The following is a 22,875-nucleotide window of genomic DNA, read 5'->3' on the forward strand; positions in this document are numbered from 1 at the left end:
ACTTTCTTTTTAAGTATCTCACTTGATTCTCATAGCAATCAGCATAGTATTTTTAATTTCCATTTTCTAGAGAATAAAGCATCCTCAAAGGGCCAACTGGCTTATCCAGCTTATATGGTGAGACACTGCGCTCCAGCCCAGTTCTTCTGATTTCTAGTCCCTGCCTGAGGTTTGAACCAATGTCTTACGCCAGCAGGAAATGACTCTTACGGGGAATTCTATCAAGATTTAAAGTAAGACAAGAGACTCAGGTGCCCTGACTCCCGCTCAGTTCCCTGCTCAGCCCTCTACAGCAGGATGCTGATTCCTAACTTCACACACTGGAGAAGGCTCTCAGCATGAAACAGAGTAACTGGTAGAAAATGCAGAAATCCCTCAGTTTCCACTTATAACTCAGAAAGGGAAATGAGAATTGATTGATGTCACACACTGGAAATGGGCACAAAATGGATTATATACAGGTCTCTGCTAACTGATTTTTCACAACTATCATTCAGAGAAAGAAAGTCCATTTAGTACAAGACCAATAGGAGCTAAAATAGTTACAGACATATAGCATTTTCACATCGGATCTGTTTTAAGCACACAGCCTAGCCATTTTTAAAAAACCCTAAAATAAACCATGTAGGGAACAGTTTTCCTAGACTTGTGCTTTCCCCTGGATTTACACAAGGCCCTAAGAATCTACAAGCACAATCTCACAAATGACTGGGAGGTTAGTTTGAATTACTAGCTGCATCATTAATTATTAAATATTTGGTGCCTCTGTAAGCAAAGTTTCAAGATTTTTCAGGGACAAAGCTACCTAGTGACGGTAATGAGTAAGGCAGAGAGACTGTCCCATAAATATTTAACATTACGTGGTATGAGTAAGAGTAAAAGCAACATTCACAAGCGTACTTGTAGCACTCAGGAGGGCTTCTTGCACCTCTACTCAGAGCATTGTCATCAACCATTTGTAACAGGACCTGCGGCTAGGCAAGGCCTTCTGAAGCTGGAGGTCCACTGGCTGGAACAGTGGGCATCATCCTTCTGCTACTGGACAGGTACAGTGGGACCTGGGCATTGTAGACTGGCCCTTGGCAGGACTCCTGCACTTCTCTCCACACATTTATTTAGGGACTAACAAGCCTCCCATGGGAAAAGAAAGTAGAACTTTACCAAACAGCTTTTGGGTTCAAAACAGAAAAAATCTTCAGGAAAACCTGGAGTGGCCCTATTGAGGCCAGTTTGCAGGAAAGAACAAAGAAGGTCATAAGAGGAGATTCATGTAAAGGAGGGGAGAGTTTGGATCCAAATCAGACCCAGTTATCATAATTGAGGCTGTCGCAAGTGCAATGCCTGAGGGGAGTGGCTCTCTGTGTGTGACTTAGTTTGAGTTCCCCAGAAGTCAGTTATGAGACAAGGATTTGAGTGTAAGTAGTTCATTTGGAAATTCACCTCAGGAAACTGGGTGACGGTGATGGAGATGAGAGAGGGGAGAAAGGAGAGCCACTTCATGGTGCATCAGCAAGCCAGCCATTCCTGCAGGTGAGCTTAATCCCACCAGTGTAGGATGTACCTTAGAGTTGTATCACCAGAGCAGGAGAAAAACTGTTTTTTTAAATACCAACTCTTTCAGATATTGATTGAAGGCTGCTGGAGGGCAGTGTGGCATTTAAAGCACAGAGAGAAAGCCCTTGGGCAGAGAAGGGAAGGTGTAGTTATTGGGATTGGAAGTCATTCTGTTGGGGGTGTTCTCAGAGCTCCATTCTGATCTTCTTTAGCAGATGGATTCATCCTCCAACTGCAGGTGCTGGCTGACAGCTAGAACAGCCTGTCCCCTTCTCCAGAGATCTGCCCTTGGCCAAACAGAAGTCTTTTTGCCTGGGAAGCTACCTGTCCCCATCTCAACCAGTGACTGACTCATACAAGGTTCAAAAGGTCGATCCCATTCTCTCAAGACGTGACTGATATTTACTGTGTGACCATGGTCGAGAGCTCCCTCTTGGCATGTGAAGGAAGCTAGACTTCAGTTGAGACCATGTTTCTTGCTAGCTTTCACCCCTGCCTCTCCTGACAAACCATCTCCAGAGACCACACCCCAACAAATAATTTGCACAGGAAATTCCATCTCAGCTGAGCTTCTAAGACATTCTCTTTGTACCAAAGTGGTGAAGTCCAAGGGATTTGTTCACTGACAGCCTCTGCAACAATGTATATACTTGGTGACACAACAATGTATGTCTGTCTGTGTTTATAGGAGAGAGCTGTATTATTACTCTGAAGGATTTTGATGCTCATTACTCAGAGAGTTTTGCTGTGATATTCTACAATATGTATCTTCCCTTGTGAGGAGTGGAGCCATTAAGGCCCTCGTGGATCAGAAAAGTATATCTTGCTGCACATTTCACAGTTGAGAAGTTGCAAAAGAAGTGAGGGAGATCAGCAAGAGGGCATTTGGAGCTTAGAAAATTTGGAGTTCAGTCCCAAGGAGGATATCTCACATTTATGCCCCTAGCAGGCCAAGGACTGATTCATACATGTGTAAAAACAGCTAGGCATTTTTAGAAACCTAGGTGAGACGGTCATGTATATAAAACTTGAAAAGATGCTAGAAATATACTGTTCAATACAGTAGCCACTAGCCACATGTGGCTATTCAATTCAATTAAATTTAAATTAAAAATTCAGTTCTTAAGTAGCATTAGTGACATTTCAATAGCCACTTGTAGTTGATGGTTATGTTATTAGACAGCACAGCTATAGAATATTCTATCTTTTCAAAAATTTCTATTGGATAGCACTGCTCTAGAATTTCTCTTATAAAATGATAAAAGCTATTTTTATTTGGTAAATCAATACAGTTTAACTCTACCCGTGTGCTGCTCAGGCCTAGGCAATTTTTAGTGTATTATTTATCTCTCATTTAATGGATAAATAATTATTGAGCTCTATCCATCAGTAAAGCAGTGTAGAAGATGGAACAGCAAGATAAGACACTTCTGGGGTTTTAGGCATATAGAGATAAAAAAATGACTCTCCTAAGATCTTTGAAGCAAAAATGGAGAAGTGGAATTGAAAGTCACTAAAACTGCACATCTCATATTGTTGGCATTACCACTTAAAACTTTCCTCTCATGAGTGTGATACTTTTTGCACAGTTGAGCATCTTACATTTAACTTGGTTTCTTGGGGCAATTTTGTTTGAAAGACAGTGCCCAGTCTAAGTCTGGTGTTTGAATTGAAAGGGCCACTTTCTACACTGTGATTTTTGGCGAGTAATTTCTCTACTTCTGTAAAGATAATATAGTTAGTATCTACTTTATCAAGGATCAAGTATCAAGATAATATACATCTATTCATAGGTTTCATGACTACAGGCACAAAATGGTTAAATACAAGCGTGCTTAATTGTTACCCCAAAAGCTTCATCTTGTGTTCACAAAAAAGAATTTTAGCATCAGTTCAAACCTCCATCAGGAAGTCACTCTTTTGACTGGAAGATGTGCAATATAACCCAACAAAATGGCAGGAGACACAGCTCAAGGAAGAGAGGAGAGAGAAGAGACATAATTGATTATTCTTTTACTCAATATCAAATTATTAGTCTAAAGTCAGCCAAGGTAATTCCATCACCCTTGACTGTGACTGAGTTTAAGAGTGGACATGTGACCAAATTATGATTAATTGGACATGAAAGAAAATCTGCTAGCGATGCAGGAGAAGAGAGGTTGGGTGCGTCTGCGTCCTGCAAGAATTTTACTGCTCCAAGCAGCAGTTCTCAAACTTTAGCACATCAGAATCATTTGGTGAGCTTGGAAAAACAGGGCTTTCTAGGTCCCCCTGTCAGAGTTTCTGGTTCAGGGGTTGGGGATAAGTCCAGACAATATGCATTTTCTAACAAGTTCCTGGATGATGCTCACCACACTGCTGTACTGAGCAATTGCAGTGTGATAATTTAAAGGTAAGCCACGGGAGACCATGGTCTGTTTGTTTCCCAGAACATTGTTGCATCTGGCTGAGATGTTGGACAGGATTATTAGCTCCAGAATGACACCAAAACTGAGGATGGCATTGTTAACTGATCCACCAGCTCTGGAGCCTGTCCTCATTGAGGACTTCCTTTTACGTAGGGTAATATATTGTTCTGATCCTTTTTAAAAAACGTACAATAAAACACAGATATAAAAACATCTCACTAAACAAATATTTAGCTTAATAAATTATTACAGGGGGAACATCTTTGTAACTACCACACTGTTCAATAAATAGAAGTATGGACAACTCTCAATCTCCATGTGCCTGGTCTTAATAGTTTAATAGTTTTTCAAGCTAGTGAATTATTTTCAAGCTAGTGAGTTTTCTCTTACTTGTACACAAAACTACCGTAACCCAAAGATATCTCAGCAATAACAACCGATGCTCTGGGTATTTTTGTGGAAGAGAGTCATTAGAAGCAAGTTCTTAGGAAAACAAATGATAAGGATTCTTTCATGAAATTGGGACTTTTATCAAACATGTACATTGATTAGAAAAGTAAAGTCCAGGCATAAATTTCACAGGTGAATATAAGTAAGATAAATGTAATTTGAGACACTCAAAAGAGGCCCCAAGGAAGGGCCCACCATAAGAATAAAGTATTCAAGCTGGAATCCTGGAGAAAGATGAACTGTGTGCTTATCTCAAATCCTATTTTCTGGTTCCTTAGAGCTGGTTATACATTACCATCTTCACTCCACACGGTGGATTCAATAATCCTTAACTCATCTTTTAAATGCCATTTCCACAATGTCTTAACTGAGTAAATGGGTTGAGTAGATCCTACCTAACTACTCCAGGTTGGACAAAGCAAGAAGATCCATCATACAATATGTATCCAAATCCAACTTATTTCCTCATTGTGTGAACCTCATTGCAAATATAATAATCAAAAGCCAACCTCTAGACAAATGTATGTCATTAATTATCTAGCTTTTAATTCCATTACTATATTTTTAAGTTTCAATGTTTTAAGTTCAATGCAGTGAACTGACAAATCAAAGAAGATCTTGTCTCTTTGAAAGTATTAGAGAAATCAGATTGATGATTCACTGAGTCAGCACTTTAAAGAGTGCTACTTAGAAATAATCTCAGTTTTGCCTTTAAAAGGAAGTGGCCAACTATCAGGAGAAAAAGTAAAGGGAGCTGGGGGCTGGCACTATGACGTAGTGGTTGAGTTCACAGGCTCGGCTTCAGTGGCCCGGGGTTCGCTGGTTTGGATCCCAGGCCTGGACCCACACACTGCTCATCATGGCCCAGGGTTTGCCAGTTCGGATTCTGGGAGCAAACCTATAAACTGCTCATCAAGCCATGCTGTGGTGGCATCCCACAGAAAAGAACTAGAAGCACAGTACAACTAGGATATATAACTGTGCACTTGGGCTTCAGGAAGAAAAAAAGAGGAAGACTGGCAGCAGATGTTAGCTCAGGGCCATTCTTCCTCACACACACACAAATACAGCTCTTCAAAAAAAAATAAAAGTAAACAGTGAACTACCTGGGTTTTTCTATCACTTTTGTTTTGTCCTACTTTGATGTTTAGCATCTTTGAAGCATTGTATTATTAGTGAGCAAAAGTATTCCTAGGCTTCCCCTTGCCCTCTTAACTTCATTTTGTTCTATACTTATCCTAGCTGAATAGAGTGAGGGCCATCACATTGGATTTGTCTACATCTGAGACGGGGTCCCAAGGCTCCCATTAAGTAGCAGAAGGTTTCTATTCTGTATCTCTCAATGATCTATAGCTGTCTTAGTAAGAAAACAGGCCCAGGGCACTGTTTCAATATCTAGGTCAAGGTTAGTTTTTCCCATAGGCATATTAGGCCACAGTATGATTTTCAGGGGCATCAAGGAAGCACAGGTGCCTGTATATTTCTTTCTCCCTTGATGCCTGAAAATCCAGTCTTTGTGGTTAAAATATTGGCAACCCTAGTTGAAATGCGAAAATTACCGGAAAGGGATGACCATTAAACCAACAACATCTTTACTCAGGTTAAGATCTCAGATCAACGTGAATAGAGATAGGAGTTAATGTGGGGTAGACAGAATTAGATTCAAATCTAAGTTCTACCAACAATTAGCTGTATATCCTTAGGTCAGTGATTTGACATCTCTGAGTTTTTCCTTGTCTTTAAAAATGTGAATAATACCAACTATCTTAGAGTACTGACATAATGATAAAATAATAATAATAATAATAATAATAATAATAATAATGATAAATAACATAATGATAAAAATAGAGCTTAAGTTTTTAATTTCTCACACAGCTCCTTATTCATCATAACTTTTGATTTCCTTCAGCTCTCTCTTACCCCTGAGATCCAGAGTGAAAAAGACACGGAGGTAAGAAGATTCAGGCGTGCTCTAGAATAGTGCATCTCAAATTTGAATGTGCGAGGTAACAGTTGCTAAAACATAAGTTCTGATGCAGAAGTTTGGGGGCAGAGGCCAAGATTCTGCATCTCTAACAAGCCCCTAGGTGATGACCACGCTCTCACCCAAAGTCTACACTTGGAGTAGTGAGGGGCATATGAGATAACGAAGGAAAGCATTGGACCTGATGCCTGCCATGCCTGATATGGGTAGGACAGGACAAAAGAAAGGAAAGGTGCTGAAAAGAAGGACAGAGCACTTCAAGGGGAGAGGAGGGAACCCAGTGACAGATTTCTGCACCTCTCAGTATCTTTTTAAACAGATTAGATTAGATCCACATGACGGCTGGCTCAATCAATCCAGAGGAGAGACTGGCACTGTCTTTTGCAAGCAGGCATTATAGTGCTGCCTGTGAAATTGAATCCTCAGGATTGTCACCTAGCTATCTGGAACAAGTCCCTAGACAGCTGATATCATGCTAATTGAGAGAACCCTGATTCCAAAATTGTTCCCAATCCACATCTCCTCAGGGAGGGACCAGTGACACCAAACTGAAAACCAACTTACAACGACCTTCATGGGTCCTTAGCTTTTCGCAACCAGTGCTGCCCAAGTGGGAAAAAGAAGTGTGCATGGATTCTATGCCAAAGGGAGACAGAGGTTTTAAGCCTCTTCATTTATCATGAGCCCAGAAGTTGAAAATGCCTTGACATAAAATATCAAATTCTCCATGGCAACAAAATCATCATGCTAGAAACACACAATCTCAACACACACAGGCAAGCATCTCAAAAATACGTTGAGTGTGGAAGAAGGATTAAAATTTCAAGGAACACATGGTAAATGTAATCGTGGCAAAACTGTATTTGGGGAAAAAAATACCAACCTCTCCTCTCACGGGGCCAAAGATGTCTGTTCCTATTTGTCTTTTAATCATATAAAGTAACTTAAAACCTTCCCCTCACTTTTAAGCAGGTCGAACCCACAGCTCAGTGGCTTCATGCTGTGCCACCAGCTCCCACACTTCCTGCTGACAGTAAGTGCTTCTCACAGCCCAGCGGACCATAATACCCAAATCAAAAGCTTTCGAGCCACAAAACAAATCACATTTGACAAAATCAGATCCCTCCTAAGCCACACTTGTATAGATTGACTTGGCAACCTAAGTTAGTGCTGATCTGACGTCACGTTTAATGTGTTTTGTCAGTTTTTCAAAGGTAATTAGTTCCCTTCTTTGCTTCTCATTTCGGTGTGTGTGGATGAGATGGGGGTTGAGCAGTGTGTGGAAGTGAGAGAACAAAAATTGCATTTGGCAAATACCTTCTGTAGAAGAGAGAGAGGGTGAGGACAGTTACATGGGCTTTGACAATCTAATCCCCACCTTGTTCACTGGATTGCCCAGACCTTGACTGGGACAGCAATGCCTCAGGTCAAAGGCTACTTCCAAGGGTGTGTTTTCTCTTAGAAAGATTAGTTTGTAGCTGACAGAACGCCTGGACTTGCTTTATTCAGAGTCTGAGGGTGCTCGTCAGCACAGCTTTCCTATATTCTTTTCAACTTTTGAATCAATCCCTGCTTCTGACAGGACAAACTTACCAGCTGCACACCCTTTCTTCCTGGCTATAGGAGAGAGCTGTGTACACTTGCGTTCCAAGCACACACTGAAGGTAAAGTGGTCCTTAATTACCTACGTTCCCTGTGTGTCAAAGGGGTATATGATTCCCAGGAGATTCAGTAAATTTAAATGGTGCCCAAGGACTTTCAAGGAAGCTCATCTTTGGGAACCAGTGAAGCAGCACTAACCTGCAGGAACGCCATTGAGTGCACTCAATTAGTGAGGGGGACCTAGTTTTATGAAGTCAAGGGTTTTACAGTTTGGATTTCATGTTGGCTGGAATACCATGAAATTGCTTAACAAGTATGCAGAAGGCTGAATGATGCAGAGTGGAAGAAATTCATCAAATACTGTAATAAGTGAATGAATGAATGAGCAGATCATGTTAAGAAAAACCTATCCAAAACAAGGATATCAAAAGGGATTACAGTATGTCCTTTCAACATCATCCTGGGGCAATTTTTAACAAGTTCACCCAATGATTTTTAATTCTCTAGAAGAATTTACTTGTCGTTTGGTTATGCTCATTAGTGTTTTATTAGACCTTAGATATTGTGAAGCTATATGTTAACTTATAAATGTTTGCCCAATAGAGGAGTTATAATCCTCAAATTTTTTTATCATGTAAGACATTAACTAGTTTGTATCTACTTAGAAATTTTATTCTAATATTCTTTTCTTTCCTCTCTATGCCACAGCATTTTTTACCTGTGAAACAGAAGTAACATAATACCTACATAGAAGGTAATTGTGAGGATTGAGTTGATGTACCTTAAGGCTTAGAAGAGTGAGGGCTCATAGTAACTGCCAAGCATATTGTTGTGATGGTTCTTAGTCATATGCTGGTAGCTGTAAGCTGATAACAGGAGGAGCATAAACTCCTAGACACACAATCAAAGACTCAGCAGGAAAACAGTAATAACAATTCTGCACTGACACTGTCCTTGTCAATATCTGTCCGTTAGAGGAGGAGCTGACCTCTGATCAGACTCACAGCTTCCCGAGAAACTGGTGAGGAGCTTCCTAGGTAGTAATGACTTTCTGCCACCACACAATTGGCTAGAACTGAGACAAACTCTGACTTTGGATGGCCTGTTGGAGACTGTATTAAAATCTTCCAACCTGTGTTTCTTCATTAAATGAGAAGTGGGCCTCCCTGCTCCAGTCTAATTCTCTACCCTGCAGTGAGAAGTATCTTTTGAACACACAACTCTCGTCTCAGTCTGCACATAATGCTACAAGAGAGGCAGTATTGATCCATTTTACAGATAAATAATGGAGCTGGGGAGCAGGTAAGTGACTTGCAGACATTCACAGAGCTTATAAGTAAATGCCATAGCCAGCGTTTGAACTCTGGATAATTAATTTTCAAGTCCCTTTTCTTTGTAATACAACCCGCTTTTAACCCATGTTACTGAATCAATTTGCTAATGTGATGGTTAGGAACAAAACCTAAATTCAGATGACTTAGATTTAAATTCAAGCATTTCCCCTTTCTTGTGTGATTTTAGACAAGTTATACAACTTCTGTGAGCCTCAGGAACCCTAGCTAAATGTAAAAAGTACTAATGCTTACCTTACAGTATCTTTCTAAAGACTGAGTACCATAATCTAGGTAAAATGCTTTATAAAACTTTTGCCACATGGTATTCAGCAAAGGACAGTGTCAGTGCAGAATTGTTCTTAATATTTTCCTGCTGAATCTTTGATTGATCACTCTTCTTCCTTAGAATAATATTCTAAACTCATTCTCAACAAAACTATAGAACTTGCTAGCTTTCAAATTCCTGATCCCATTATGATAGAAAACCTGTGAAATGTAGCTTGAAACAAACTACAAACATACAAACAAAAATTACAAATTAATCTATTAATGGATAATCAAAATTATAAATTAAAATGTTAACAAATTAAATAATTCTGCACTTTATAAATATAATATGAATAACACAATAACCAATTAGAACTTATTCCAGAATTCAAAGATAGTTCAGCATTGGAAAATTTACTAATGTGATTGGCCTCATATATCAATGGGAAAATATAATCAAGAGTGATTAACATGACCTCTAATAGATCAGTGTACCTCTAAAACTACATACAAAATTCTTCTTCTCAACTTGAAAGAGTTTATAATATTCATTAGATACACTAATATGCAAACATCATCAGATTATTTAAATAGACAAACAATTTTTAAAAATCAACTATACAATTATATATTTACATATGTGTGTGTGTGTATATATATATATATATATATATATATATGTTATAGAAGTCAACATCCAAATCTGATTAAAATATATCTATTTAGATAGCCAGAATCACATTTGTTAAAGGCATTTCACATAAGAGATTAATTAAGGATGTCTGTTCTTACTTCTGTCACATGTTGTAAAGATATAGACCTGTCATTTAACCATGATTGTCTCTAGCTTGTATGATTACACATTATTTGTATTTTCTTACTTTTAATTAATAGTATTTTGTACTTTTTAAAGTTAGTAACATTTATTTTATTTTATTTTTTTTGAGGAAGATTAGCCCTGAGCTAATTGCTGCCAATCCTCCTCTTTCTGCTGAGGAAGACTGGCCGTGAGCTAACATCCATGACCATCTTCCTCTACTTAATATGTGGGACGCCTGGCACAGCATGGTTTGCTGAGTGGTGCCATATCCGCACCCGGGATCTGAACCAGCGAACCCCGGGCCGCTGAAGCGGAATGTGGGAACTTAACCTCTGCGCCACCGGGCCGGCCCCAGCAAATATTTTTTAAAAACTTATTTTCACAAAGTCCTCTTATGATCCTCAAGAATAATCACATGGGATGGGGGAACAAGAGTCAGCATAACGTAAACATCCATTATGTTCTGGGAACATAGTTTCATCCCACTGTGACCTCCCTCTCCCCATCCTTCTTTTGAAGACTGCTCTCGGGTAGGATCCCCGTGTACTAAGGTGCTTGCTTTCTTCCCCGTATCCACTGCATGCGCATACAGCACTTAACCTTAGATTTTGTTCATCCTACTCACCCACTCTTCGATTGAGTTGAGCAGGGCTGTGAGTACCAGTGAGGTCTGAGGAACTGGAAAAAGCCATTGGAGAGAGCAGGGATGCTAACGGGTCATCACAGTTGTCTAAAACAATGGGAGAGAGAGAAAGCAAATTCTGTCAGCAAGAGATATTCCATAAAGAGAGGAATCATGGCATTAACCACTATCATTTATTAACTGCTTGCTCGGAACAATGCCAGTACCACTTGTTTCCATGTGCTATTTCATCTACTCCTCACAAAACCCTGAATGACAGGTATAAGTTTCTTTCACAGTTGGAGAAAATGAATTTCAGAGATGTTAAGAAGTTTGCCCAAGGTTACCACACTAGAAAATAGTGTGGCCAGAATTCTCACTCAGATTTGCCTAACTCAAATGCCCAGCTATCCATCATTTCCTTTAATCAACCACTTGAACAAAACTTCAAGTTATGGCTTTCAAGCTTATTCTATAAGAAAGAAGATTATTAAAGGGGAAACATTGTTTCACTACTCTCCCATCTTCAGAACCTCGGGACTCTTGTGATAGTTGTGTTTAGAGAGCGAGAATAATTCAGAATGTCTGACATTCAATTGTCTAAAAGTCTTTATAAAATGAGTTACTAGTTCTAATAATTCATTCCTATTCCACGAAGCTGTAGAAAATACTCCTCAATCTTGTACAATCTTGAATATCACATTCACATCAGTAGCTACACTTCCAGCCTTCCCTAATGTGGTAGGTATGCTTTCTAAGGCTTCTTTGAAGTTGTCCACATGTGCAGCAAGGTGGGGCCATGCCCAGAGATGCGGTCTTGACAACATAGATATATTCCTCCAGATTGACACTGACACCCTGACCATCCAATCTCATGTAGGACCCTGCTCTTCACATAGCATATTGATCATTTAAGTGTCTCGTGATCATTCATTTTATTTGTTTGTATCTTCACTAAGTGGCACACTCTTTGTGGGATGTTAGCAATGTATTTTGTACATAATAGGGCTTCAATAAGGTTTGTTGAAAGAATGGCATGATGAGGGAAGGAAGGAGGGAGGAAAAGAAGGAAAGAGGGAAGAAAGGAAGGAATCAATTAGTCTAGGTAACAGTACCAATACTCTTTTCTTATTTTTCCATTTTGTACACAATTGATCTTATAGGACACTGAAAAGTGACTGCATAAAATCTAGACATACATCATTCAAAACTAAATTGAAATGTGTCACTCAGTTTGAGGGTAAACTTCATGATGTTAAAAGCTCTCAGGAAGAGTTGATTTGACATTTTTTTAAAAGAAAATGTATGTAAGTTTATGAGACTGCTTGTTTATCTAGCAAATTCTTACAAAGTATTTCATCTAATTGCAGGAAAATTAATGAGAAACATAAGGATTAAATTTTTGTTTGTTAAATGTGTTACAAAATGAACTGGCAAAGTATATTTCGAGCTTTTCCCAAACACAAATGTTTGAAAAATATTTTGAGGTACTTGACAAACACAAAACAGAGCCAGTTCCTCACTGAAAAAAAAAAATAGCATAAAATCACAGCAAAAGCAGCTCAGCAGTTACGGTCATTCCACAAATAGAAAGCAGAGCTCAGGGACACTTTATTCCTGGAATAAGATGCAGGTAAGAGGAGGTACACGGACACCAACAACCCACTTGCTTGGAACGGTAAATTTGTTACAATATTTATATATAAGGAAATAATTTGAACAATGCAAATCTTACATTAGTTTATGCCTGCTTCATCATCAGGAAACATCAGGGGAATGCAGAAAATTGAACCCAATGGAATTGAGCCCCACAGGAATATGCCATACCTATATACAAACACACATCAAACACCACATAGTATCACACTTCATAGCTATGTGCCTCACCTATCCACATCTGGGTACGACTATCCTCCAATTTCAGATAACAATCCTTCCACCACTTCCCAACAACTCTTAACCCTTCTGATACCCACTTTCACGAGCAAACTTAAGATGTTTTTGAATATAAAGTACCATATTTGTTATAGTATTTATGTATTTCTTAAATATATAACATGTATAAAACTATGCTACCATTTTATTAGGTTCTTATTATGAGTCAATGACGACATTTTTGACTATTGTGTCCCTAATCCTATTCTTTCCCCAAGTAGAAATATAAGTGACCTAATTGTTTTTTAATTTAATTTAGTCCAATAAATATTTATAAGGTCCTGCTTGACCTTGGATAGTCTTTGTGGATAGATTTGAGTAAAATTGAATCTCGGACCTCAAGGAGATGAGATCATTGAAAATATAAACATGTAAACAAATAAATAAACTGATGGAAAAGTTTAAGAGAGTTTCACCAAGGTCACATCCAAGCCAATAAAATGGCTATCCAACTGTCCAAATGTTCAGACAAGTAATCTTTTCGTGTCCTCCGGCCCTGTGCAGGCCCCTTCTTCATAAGGCACTGGCCTCAGGGAGAAGTATGCCTCTGAAGCTCCCTGGCTTCAGGACACCAGTTGCCATTTTCCCCAGTGTCCATTTCCTCTTCTGAAATGTGCCTTCTTTGTGTCTTAGTTTGTGAAGTCAATATCCCCACTTTGGAAATTAGTAACTTTACTAAAAACAATCTGTGCTAGTGGAAAGGTCCAGAGGAGTTTCTTCAGACTCCTTTCTTTAGGGGTCCATTGTACACTGTCCACTGTACATTGCAACTGTGGCTTTTAGAGAAGATGCCTGAATTTTGCTCTCCTATCCCTAAAACTGATAAGAATGGGAAAATTTCAAATCAGAAAGGAAGAAAGACCACTCTCTTTCCCAGCTAACAGATGGTTCCCTCTGCCATCTCTTTGTCACATGAGCAAACCCAACAATGTCACTTCAACTGAGACTAGACCAGACTTCTAACCAAATTACCCCTAGCCACGGTGAATTAAAAATTTGTCTATAGAACCATTCTAAACCCAAAGTGTGTATAATTTTTAGACACGTGTCCTATTCTTAAAGCAGAGGAGAAATGATCTAGCATAAATGAGAGCAATAATTATTTTGTTTTGTTTTGTTTATTAGATCATGACTTGGGACAGCCTGGGATAGTAGAAACTATCAGGAGGGCTAGAGCTAGGAGATCGCCATTCTAGATTGGCTTCCTCTCTTGCCGTGGTAACTCCAGATAATACATTCGAACGCACTAAGCTGTATCTCCATTGTCTGCACAATGAAGAGAGTCATCTTTGCCACATCCAGCTAGAGAATCATTTTAAAGGTGCAGTGAGAATAGATGGAAAGAGTCCTCCTTTAAAGGATAGAGCACAGAATGAGAACAGGAAGCCGAATATGAATTGTCTATAATATCTGCTGCAATTGAGAGCAACCATTTCAACAACTTTTTTCTGGCATCTCATTTCTAGTTACAAAACCTGCCCAACAATTGGTGTCATGGATAGCTCTTTTGCACTGAAGGTTTACAACTGACCAGCTGAGAAGGAGAATGTGACGTAAAGAGGAAACAAAAGGGTGAAGACACGGGAGAGTGGGGACAACATTGCACAGGGCAGTCCTCCCGCTCTGCAGACTCGCAGCCTTGTGGAGACTGGCCCCAGATCACACCAAGCACATGGCTGGGAAGGAAAGAAACAAAGCACCATCTGCTCCACCATTCCTGCAGGCTTTAAATAAGCAAACCCATGTTGTTGTTAAATTTTAGGCTCCACATACATCTCAGCCTTCTGACAGTGCTTCTTACAACACTAAACCCATTCGTGGGTTTCTCCAAAATTGTGTGTGGATATTTATCTGTATTTACATGAGGAAAGACGAAAGAATGAAGAAACTCGGGTGGGGAGAGAGACGTTTGAAGTTTGGGAAAAAAATATTGAGGGATTAAACGTTAGGCTTCCAGTGGGACACACAACTTGAGAGAGACTATCATGATTTTCCCAAGAATCATTTTTCCAGAAAAAAACTACGGTTACAGATGCATTGGCATAGTAGAATATTTTCAAAATATGCTCTTAAAAAGCTTATTCATGGGCCTATTCTCTAAAAGATTAGCTGCAAAAAATCAGATGAAAATAAAAGACTATTTACAAAATGGAAATTCCTATTCACGTGTAATTTATTATTCTCCATTTTCTTCAACAAATAGCTTTACTGCCATCTTTACTGTTTCCTTTATAATATAAAGGCCACCTCCTACCCTACGCCACCCACAGGCAGAGAAAATCCACACCTACGGATACGACCAAAAGTACATCAGTTCTTCCCTTTCAGTTCTTTGAACAACTCCAATCCTACATGAAAATGACTTAGCTCTACATTCATAGATTAGGAGGATATCAAAGCCAGGAGGAACCCCTGAAACTGTGGAAATCAAGCTCTCCACTTTCTAGATGAAGACCTCAGGGTTTAGGGAGATGACAGGACTGCTCAGGATTATTCAGTTAATTAGTGGACGAGCCAGGACTGAAACAAGGTTTCCTCACTCCCAGATGGTGACCAGTAGGTCAGTTACCTGCCACCTGTGCGTAAGTTTGGTAACCATTAGTTATATTATCCTTCACAATGTTTGTTTTAACAGGAAAACATTGAAGAAGTGTCTATAATTTTCAAAGAAATTTGAATTTTTAAATTTTTCTTGTCTTACTTATCTTTTCTTTTAACAATTTCTCCTACCTACTGGAAAAAAAACAAAAACAAAAACAGTAAAGGAAAGATGAAAGAAAAAATGTAAGAAGAGGGAAAAAAAAAAGCACATTTCTTTCCTCACTAACGATGGTGTAGAAACCCAAGTCAAGCATTTTATTTGATATTTTGAATCTGAAGAAGTGAGGATAATTTGTTCTTCAATATATATGTGCAGTTAAATACTAAAGGTCTTCTTTCACGTTAATTAAAAGGTAAAGGCACAAGAGAGAATTCTGAATAAACACGATATTTACACAGCTTCTTAGAAATTATCATTGACTCTTGAAGATGATTCTACTTTAACAATTTTTGTTGCCAACATATACTTTTATTTATTATTATTAAAATACCAATAGAGTTACAGATGGTCCTGAAGTTAAATTGTGAGCATCATCTTGATTACCACAGTAAATTGTATATAGGGATTTGGAGCTTAAAAGATTCACTTGTATTTATAGGTAAGATAAAATTCCTCTTAGCATTGCACATTTAATGGCCTACTTTGTTTAAAAGACGTAAAACATGCATTTTGTGTAGTGCCTACAACAGTGCTTAGAAGTGACAACTCATGCTTTTACCTTCATTTATTTTTCCACTTGTTACCTATAATTTCACTTAGCAACAACAAAAATAAATACTCTAATATTACTCTTGAACCTGACCCTGTCCCCGTTTTCCACCATGAAATACTAAAAGATAAATCACTTCATAATGAGCAGACCAAGAAACATAGCTCTCTAAAACGAGTCGTGAAAAGAAGGTTAAACCTTCTCTACCCTGACGTTCATCTCCAGCTTAATGCAGTACTGGGTCTTTGATCACCTGCTGGATACACCTGGTTGTGCTCTTTGCTGTGGGAAGACAGAATTCAAGTCAAAGACATAGACCCTGAGCTCAAGAAGCCAAGATCCGCTTTGGGTTGAAAGACAACCAATATGCATATACCTTTAAAAGCTCCTTATGTTTATGAACAATGACGTGCAAAAAACCTTTGGCTTGGGATCTAGGAATCCTGGACCTTCTATCTTGGCTGGGAGTGTGCTCTCATTTTACCTTTCTGTGTTACAGATGCCTCAGCTCTAAATGACAGGGGTTATTGTTCAATCAATAAACTGGAATGGAGCACACTCTACATGTTAGAGTTCCTATCAGGCTTTAAAGATAGTAAAGCAAATCCTCAAAGACGGTGGAGATGGACACACTACTCGTTGTACTGCAGGAGTGATTGGTGATGGACAGATGAGGGTGCGGCAGCTGCAGGAACATCCGGAAGAGGGGCTAGTCCTGTTTAGGGATTAACAAATGGGCTGGGACTCCTTCCAGGCTTTTATAGCAATTCTATTCAAAATTTCAGGAAAGATTTGATTTGGAGGCACTGACCTTCACTTATAAGTGGCTTGCTAGGACTACATCACAATCAAACCCAATATAGCACGATAACAACGCAGCAGCTGCAGTCATAATTCTTTAAGTGACTCTGATGTCTAGGTTGTCAGCAGTCACCGCAGCACAGCAAGGGGGAGGCCATCATCCGTATTGTACGGATGAGGAAACTACAAGTTTCTTCGTCCATTTCACACTCTATCAGTGCCTAAACTGGGCTTTCAACCAAGGTCAGTGTGACTCTTTGTACATCGTCCTTCTGAAAACTACTTCAAATCCTTGAAATGATGGCAGGAATGAATCACAGACTGCCAGGGCCAGTCTCCCATTTGATTATCTTGCATGAATTTAGCTCTTTCCTTCTTGGATTTTCAATATTTTTGTGTGGATGTCCCACAGTTTAGCCAAAACTCAATGGCTCCAAATACGCTTCCCTGAATTGCTTGCTCTCAGATTAATCCTTTTTTTCCCCATAATGTCTCTGATGATATTTTTTTTGTGATTCTCAAATTAGGAATTTGGGTTCACTACTAACTGTTTTGTTTTATTATTTTTTTCTTTTTTACCCATAAAATTAATTTATCAATGACTTAATCCAATTTAGCAAATGTTTCTTAAGCCCCTCATCTGTGAGGCATATGATGTACTAATAATTTGGGGAACATAAAGCATCATGTTGAGCAAGTATTTTTTTTTCATAGTACTTAGTGTATGGAACTATGTATGCGTTCAATAAATCCTCGTTCACTGAAAAAATGAAGAAGTCCTATCATGTTTTTCTTTTGGTTTAGAACGATTTCTCAGATTTATACTCACTTTTCTTTTTCTCTGTCTTTCTCACTACTTGATCCTAATTCAGGCTTTTCAAATATCATGTTATGATTTTTACAACAGTCTCTTCCATTTTCCACTGGACTCTACTCTCGTTAAACCATTCTTTCTAAAACCCTACTTTCAATATGTTTCCTTATCAAGATTTACTAGATATGTCAGCCTCAAATTTGGCTTCCAGAGGTGGCATCATGAAAAGGAAAGAACAAAGAGGGAGTTATTAGCATATAACAGGTCTAAGCTGAGCATAAGGCCAGTGTGTCATTGATGGGGCCACAGGCTGGTCAGAGTCAGAAAGTGAGGTCCAACAAGCAGAGGTCAGGAGAAAGGGGCCTGTTGTGCTGATCAGATTCAGTCAGAGGCCTGGGATTGTGTCCCCCAAAAGCATAATTCTAACAGTGTCTAAACTCAAAAATGCTAAAGCTATTAAACCCTCAGGTTCATGAATGGTCTGTCATAAGTTAACTGCATTATCTAGAAGGCATAAACTCTTTGATGAGTAGAAAAGGTAAGATTTACAGATGAAAATAATTAGAAAATTCCGGAATATGAGAAGCTGAGAGTGGTGACTAGATTACCTTGGAGGGTTTTAGAAGAGACTGATAAGAAAAAAGCAAATCTTTGAACAAATTTTACCTATTTAAAAAATTTCCCTGAATCTAATTTTGTTTTCATACATCCCCGTAGTCCTCCTCCCATCCCCACCTATCAACACTTCACATAATATACACACGTGGGCGTGCACGCACACACACACACACACCATTACATAGTACAGTGCCAAATAAGTTTCATAATTCATTAAGTTTTTAAGCAAAGCTAAATAAATGAATGAATGGGATGTATATAAGGATAAGATCAGGAAAATGGGAAAAATACGACAAAAGCTTTAAAAAATTAAAAGTAGAGATGATGTCTTTTTACTTAAAAAGTGCATTGTTCAAATGATTATGCATGAAAGATTAAAATGAAGGAGAGAAGCACAACTGAAGAATTGTAAAGATAGTGTTTCTGTCAATTCAGTGCTCATCAGAGTTGAAGATTTCTTTTCTAGATCTGTGCCTTTCTCTGTAGACATCTATTCTTTTTCAATACAATGGAGCTAAACTTCCACTAGCTAAGCCTGTTCCTTCATTGAGTGGTTCTGAACTACACCGAAAATCCTGGTTACTCAGGAGATCATGATCTTCAGTGCAGCTCAAACAATCCGAACACATTCGTAAAACCTTCATCTTTAGTGGGTCTAAGCATAGAGTTCCTAAGGGAAACACTAAAATCTCTGTGTGTCATCAATCTGCTCATTGAAATTTAGGAAAAATGCCTGATTAAAAAGATAGGCTTGAGCTGGGGACTGGCCAGCTGGCTGATAGCACAATCCAATGAGGTCAACACCAACCATTTATGAGTGGTTAGGATAAACATGTACTGATAATTTGAACAAATATTGATCTTTATTGGTCTTCATAGATGATAAAATAATGCCAGCCTAGAGGCAGAAGCAGTAGTCCTTCAAGATCATAATCTAGCTGTGTGTGTGCGTGTGTGTGCTTGTGTACACGTGTGTGTGTGTTTCTGGACTAGTTGGAGACTGTAGTATATTGGGAAAGAGTCCAGACTTTGGATCCCAGCCCAGTCTGAATTCAGATCCTGACTCTACAGCTTGCTAATTATATGTCCTTTGGGAAGTTATTTAATCTCAGTCTTATCTATGTATAATGGGGATAATAACTATATCCAGGCTTGTTATGAGAACAAAAAGAGACAATTCATGTAAAATATTTAACCCAATGATTGGCACATAACTGGATACACATGAGTTCCTCTCATTTTCGATCATTCTTTCTTTCTTTCTTAGATTCAAGCTCATCATGTCCAGTTCCAGCCATTGCTTTTGAAAAACGATGTCTTATACCCTCTACTATATCTTTTAGATTTTTCCCATCCAAATGATTTTAACACTGTTTCTTTATCAGCTTTTCAGAATTCATAGGATAATTCTGTACCAAGAGCTAATCTATTTATGCATTACATATACCCCATACCAAATACAGCATACTTTCGAAGTTTCATCACATTTTTTTTTCTTGTATTCAATAAACAGTTCTTAAGCACAATGTGTCAGACATCATGATATCTGGTTCATAGACAGGGGAGTCTTAAGGGAATCAGGAAACACAGCTGTTATATAGCATTACAAGGGATGAGGCTATAGAAAATGTTTGGATTTCTTTCTAGTCCTTATATTTGATTTATTTTAAAATTTTTGACATATTAAAATAAGACCTACCATGTTTGTGTTTTTAGATCATAAGCTTAAAAACCTGAAAAACATTGCGTTGGGTGAGAAAGTCATACCAATTTGTATTTTAGATAGTTTGCTCTGGTTTCAGTGTGGAGGATGGAGCATGTGTGTGTGTGCGTGCATGGTGAGGGTCATGATAGGGATAGGGTAGTGCAGATAGAAGGCTGGTGACAGGAAGACCCAATCAAGGCCTAGAGAAAATTTGGAGAAGAGATAGCAAAGGCCTGACCTAAAACAATGGCAATTGGAATGGAGAGAAGGTAAGGAAATTTAGTTACATAAGAATCATCATTGCCTGGTGAATTGACAAGGAGGTAAGAATGAAGAATAACTTCAACATTTCTGGTTTCCGTAATTCTCTATTTTGTTCTCATAGAGACCTGGGAAGCTCACAAACCAGTTTCTAAAATTAATAAATGTAAATCAAACAAAACAGAGATGACGAATTGTCACATATTAAAATGATTTCCAAATTACGGTTAATACTTGTCATCTTTCTTTTAGGTAAATATAATACGTAGTGTTATGAGAGTAAAAACCATATGTATATAATGGAAAGTCATAAGATGTTATAAAGTGATACATTTTTAATTGCCCAAAGAGATGTAAGCAATGAGGACTACATTCAGCAAAAAAGAAACATCACATTAACCTGAGGTAGGTAGTTCCTGTGCCTTCAGAATAAAATTCTAGTTCCTTGTCTTTCCATATCCCTTCACAATCAGACTGTCACTATTTATTTCTCAGTCTGTGCTCAGACTTGCCAATTTAATGGCAGCTTTACTGGCATGCTGTGTCACAGCTCTGTGCCTCTATTTGACTTTGTCCTGAATGCCCCCAACATCACCTTCTTCTTGCCCACCCATCAATTCCTATTCACTGCACAAGATGCAAATGCTTCTAGAAGTATGCCTTGCTCTCTCCAGGCTGGGACAACTACTTCCTCCTTTGAGGTCTTTTGGACCCAGCATTGTGGTGGGCTTTTGTTTTTATGTTATTGTCACACATCAGACCTCAAGCTCTTTGAAGGCAGAGACCGTGTCTCATTTATCTTCCCATCTTCATTGCCTTGCCCAGTGGTGATCACAGATAAGTTGCTCAATAATTATCTGTTAAATAGAATTTTAGACAAATGGAGGACAATCTTCAATTGGGATTAAGAATCTGGGTGGGAACTGGGCAGGATTCTAAAATGGGAAATACCTGGGCAACAGTAAAGAGACTTGTTTGCCCGAGTCACTCAGGCGAGTGAAATCAAGACTGTGAGTACTTGAGGAGGATTTTGATGAGATCATTCATATTTCTACATGAGTGTGATTTCCAAACACCTTCTTTATTTGTCTTGGAAAAAATCCTCTCAGGCAGATAGGACAGCCATTATGGTGACTCTGACAGCTGAGGGCCACAGTTATCAATATCATACAGGTACTACCTGGGAAGGCAAAGTCATCTTCTCTCCAAGGTACCTGTTCTAGGCTCAAACACCTCCTCCTTCTATGGGTAAAGAAACCAAGCCTCTGAGAGCGTTTGGGATAAATCTGGAAATATGGAGGGGAGCCTGTGATAAACCTCTGAGTGTGCAAGCGACGACAGGTGTGAAAGTGGGAAGTGAATGAAGAAATCACAGCTGTGGGTCCCAACAGCCTGCTGGTACATTTTATTGTTCCACTGACTGACTTGGTAAACTTAGGCAAATCCATTCCCTCTCTGTGCTGCTCCCTGGAAAATGGAGATGGTGATGTCAGATCTCCACAGGGGGACTGTGACAAATGAGAAATATCACAACCCACCCACCGAGAGAACAGTACTTGGCACATAAAAAGTGCTCAATTAATGGTAACTATAACAGTATAATTATAATTATCCAGCAGGCCTCTGAAAAGATTTTTGAGTGAGGAAATAATGTTTAGAGAGTGCATAAATTTGAATTCTAAAATTGTGAAGTGAAAACTCTTGCAACTCCCAGTGACCATCCCCTTTAATATATCACTAGGCCTCTCTCAGTCTGGCTTTCCACATTTTGGGGATGGGAACTAGGCAGGGGTGGTCAATAAACTGGCATGGGTGGTCCCCACTTACCAGCTGGTTCCCTTTAATCAATGATAGATGATTCTGTTTTATGTGTTTATTATCTTCTAAAAAGACTTTTCTCACTGGAAGGGAGGGAACCAGGTAGAGTTCAGAGCTAAGTCCCAAATTTGACCCTTCTTGTTTTGGCATTCTTTTGTATGCCATTACTCATACAAAATTTATCCAAGCTAAGGCACTAGAGAGAAGACCTTAATTTATTAGAAACAGATATTCTGAGATCCTCAGATTATCAGATTTCAATTTTGGAAATGCTACCTTTTATATTACTCAATAAAAAATCCTTGATATAATTTGTTGGATCAAACTGCAATATGCCATTTGTTAAAACTCTGTACTTTAGAAAATGTTTGCTCACCAGAAGAGAGAGGAAGGGGTAGGTTCCATCAGACAATGCATTCCACCAATTGTTTCTGTGGTCCAGAGAGCTTACCCATCTGACATCAAATATGATCCTGTGGGACTCTATGAAATGACCTACCAGGCGCTCAAAAATAATGATTTTTTTAGGCATTTCAGGCTTCTAGATAATGATTTTTTGGGGACAAGC

At 38.8% G+C, this 22,875-nt stretch overlaps 1 protein-coding gene across 2 annotated transcripts in view; it reads right to left on the reverse strand.

The window, feature by feature from the left end:
- Window positions 1–22,875, reverse strand: part of CNTNAP5 (contactin associated protein family member 5) — a 769,999-nt gene that overhangs the window by 584,903 nt on the left and 162,221 nt on the right. For both annotated transcript variants that reach the window (XM_070581024.1, XM_070581025.1), the window contains exon 2: window positions 11,048–11,152. In XM_070581024.1, the coding sequence (XP_070437125.1) occupies window positions 11,048–11,152 (105 nt within the window). The remainder of the gene's footprint in view (window positions 1–11,047; window positions 11,153–22,875) is intronic.

Source organism: Equus przewalskii, chromosome 17 (assembly GCF_037783145.1).
Source record: "Equus przewalskii isolate Varuska chromosome 17, EquPr2, whole genome shotgun sequence".
In the NCBI taxonomy this organism is placed as follows: Eukaryota; Metazoa; Chordata; class Mammalia; order Perissodactyla; family Equidae; genus Equus; species Equus przewalskii.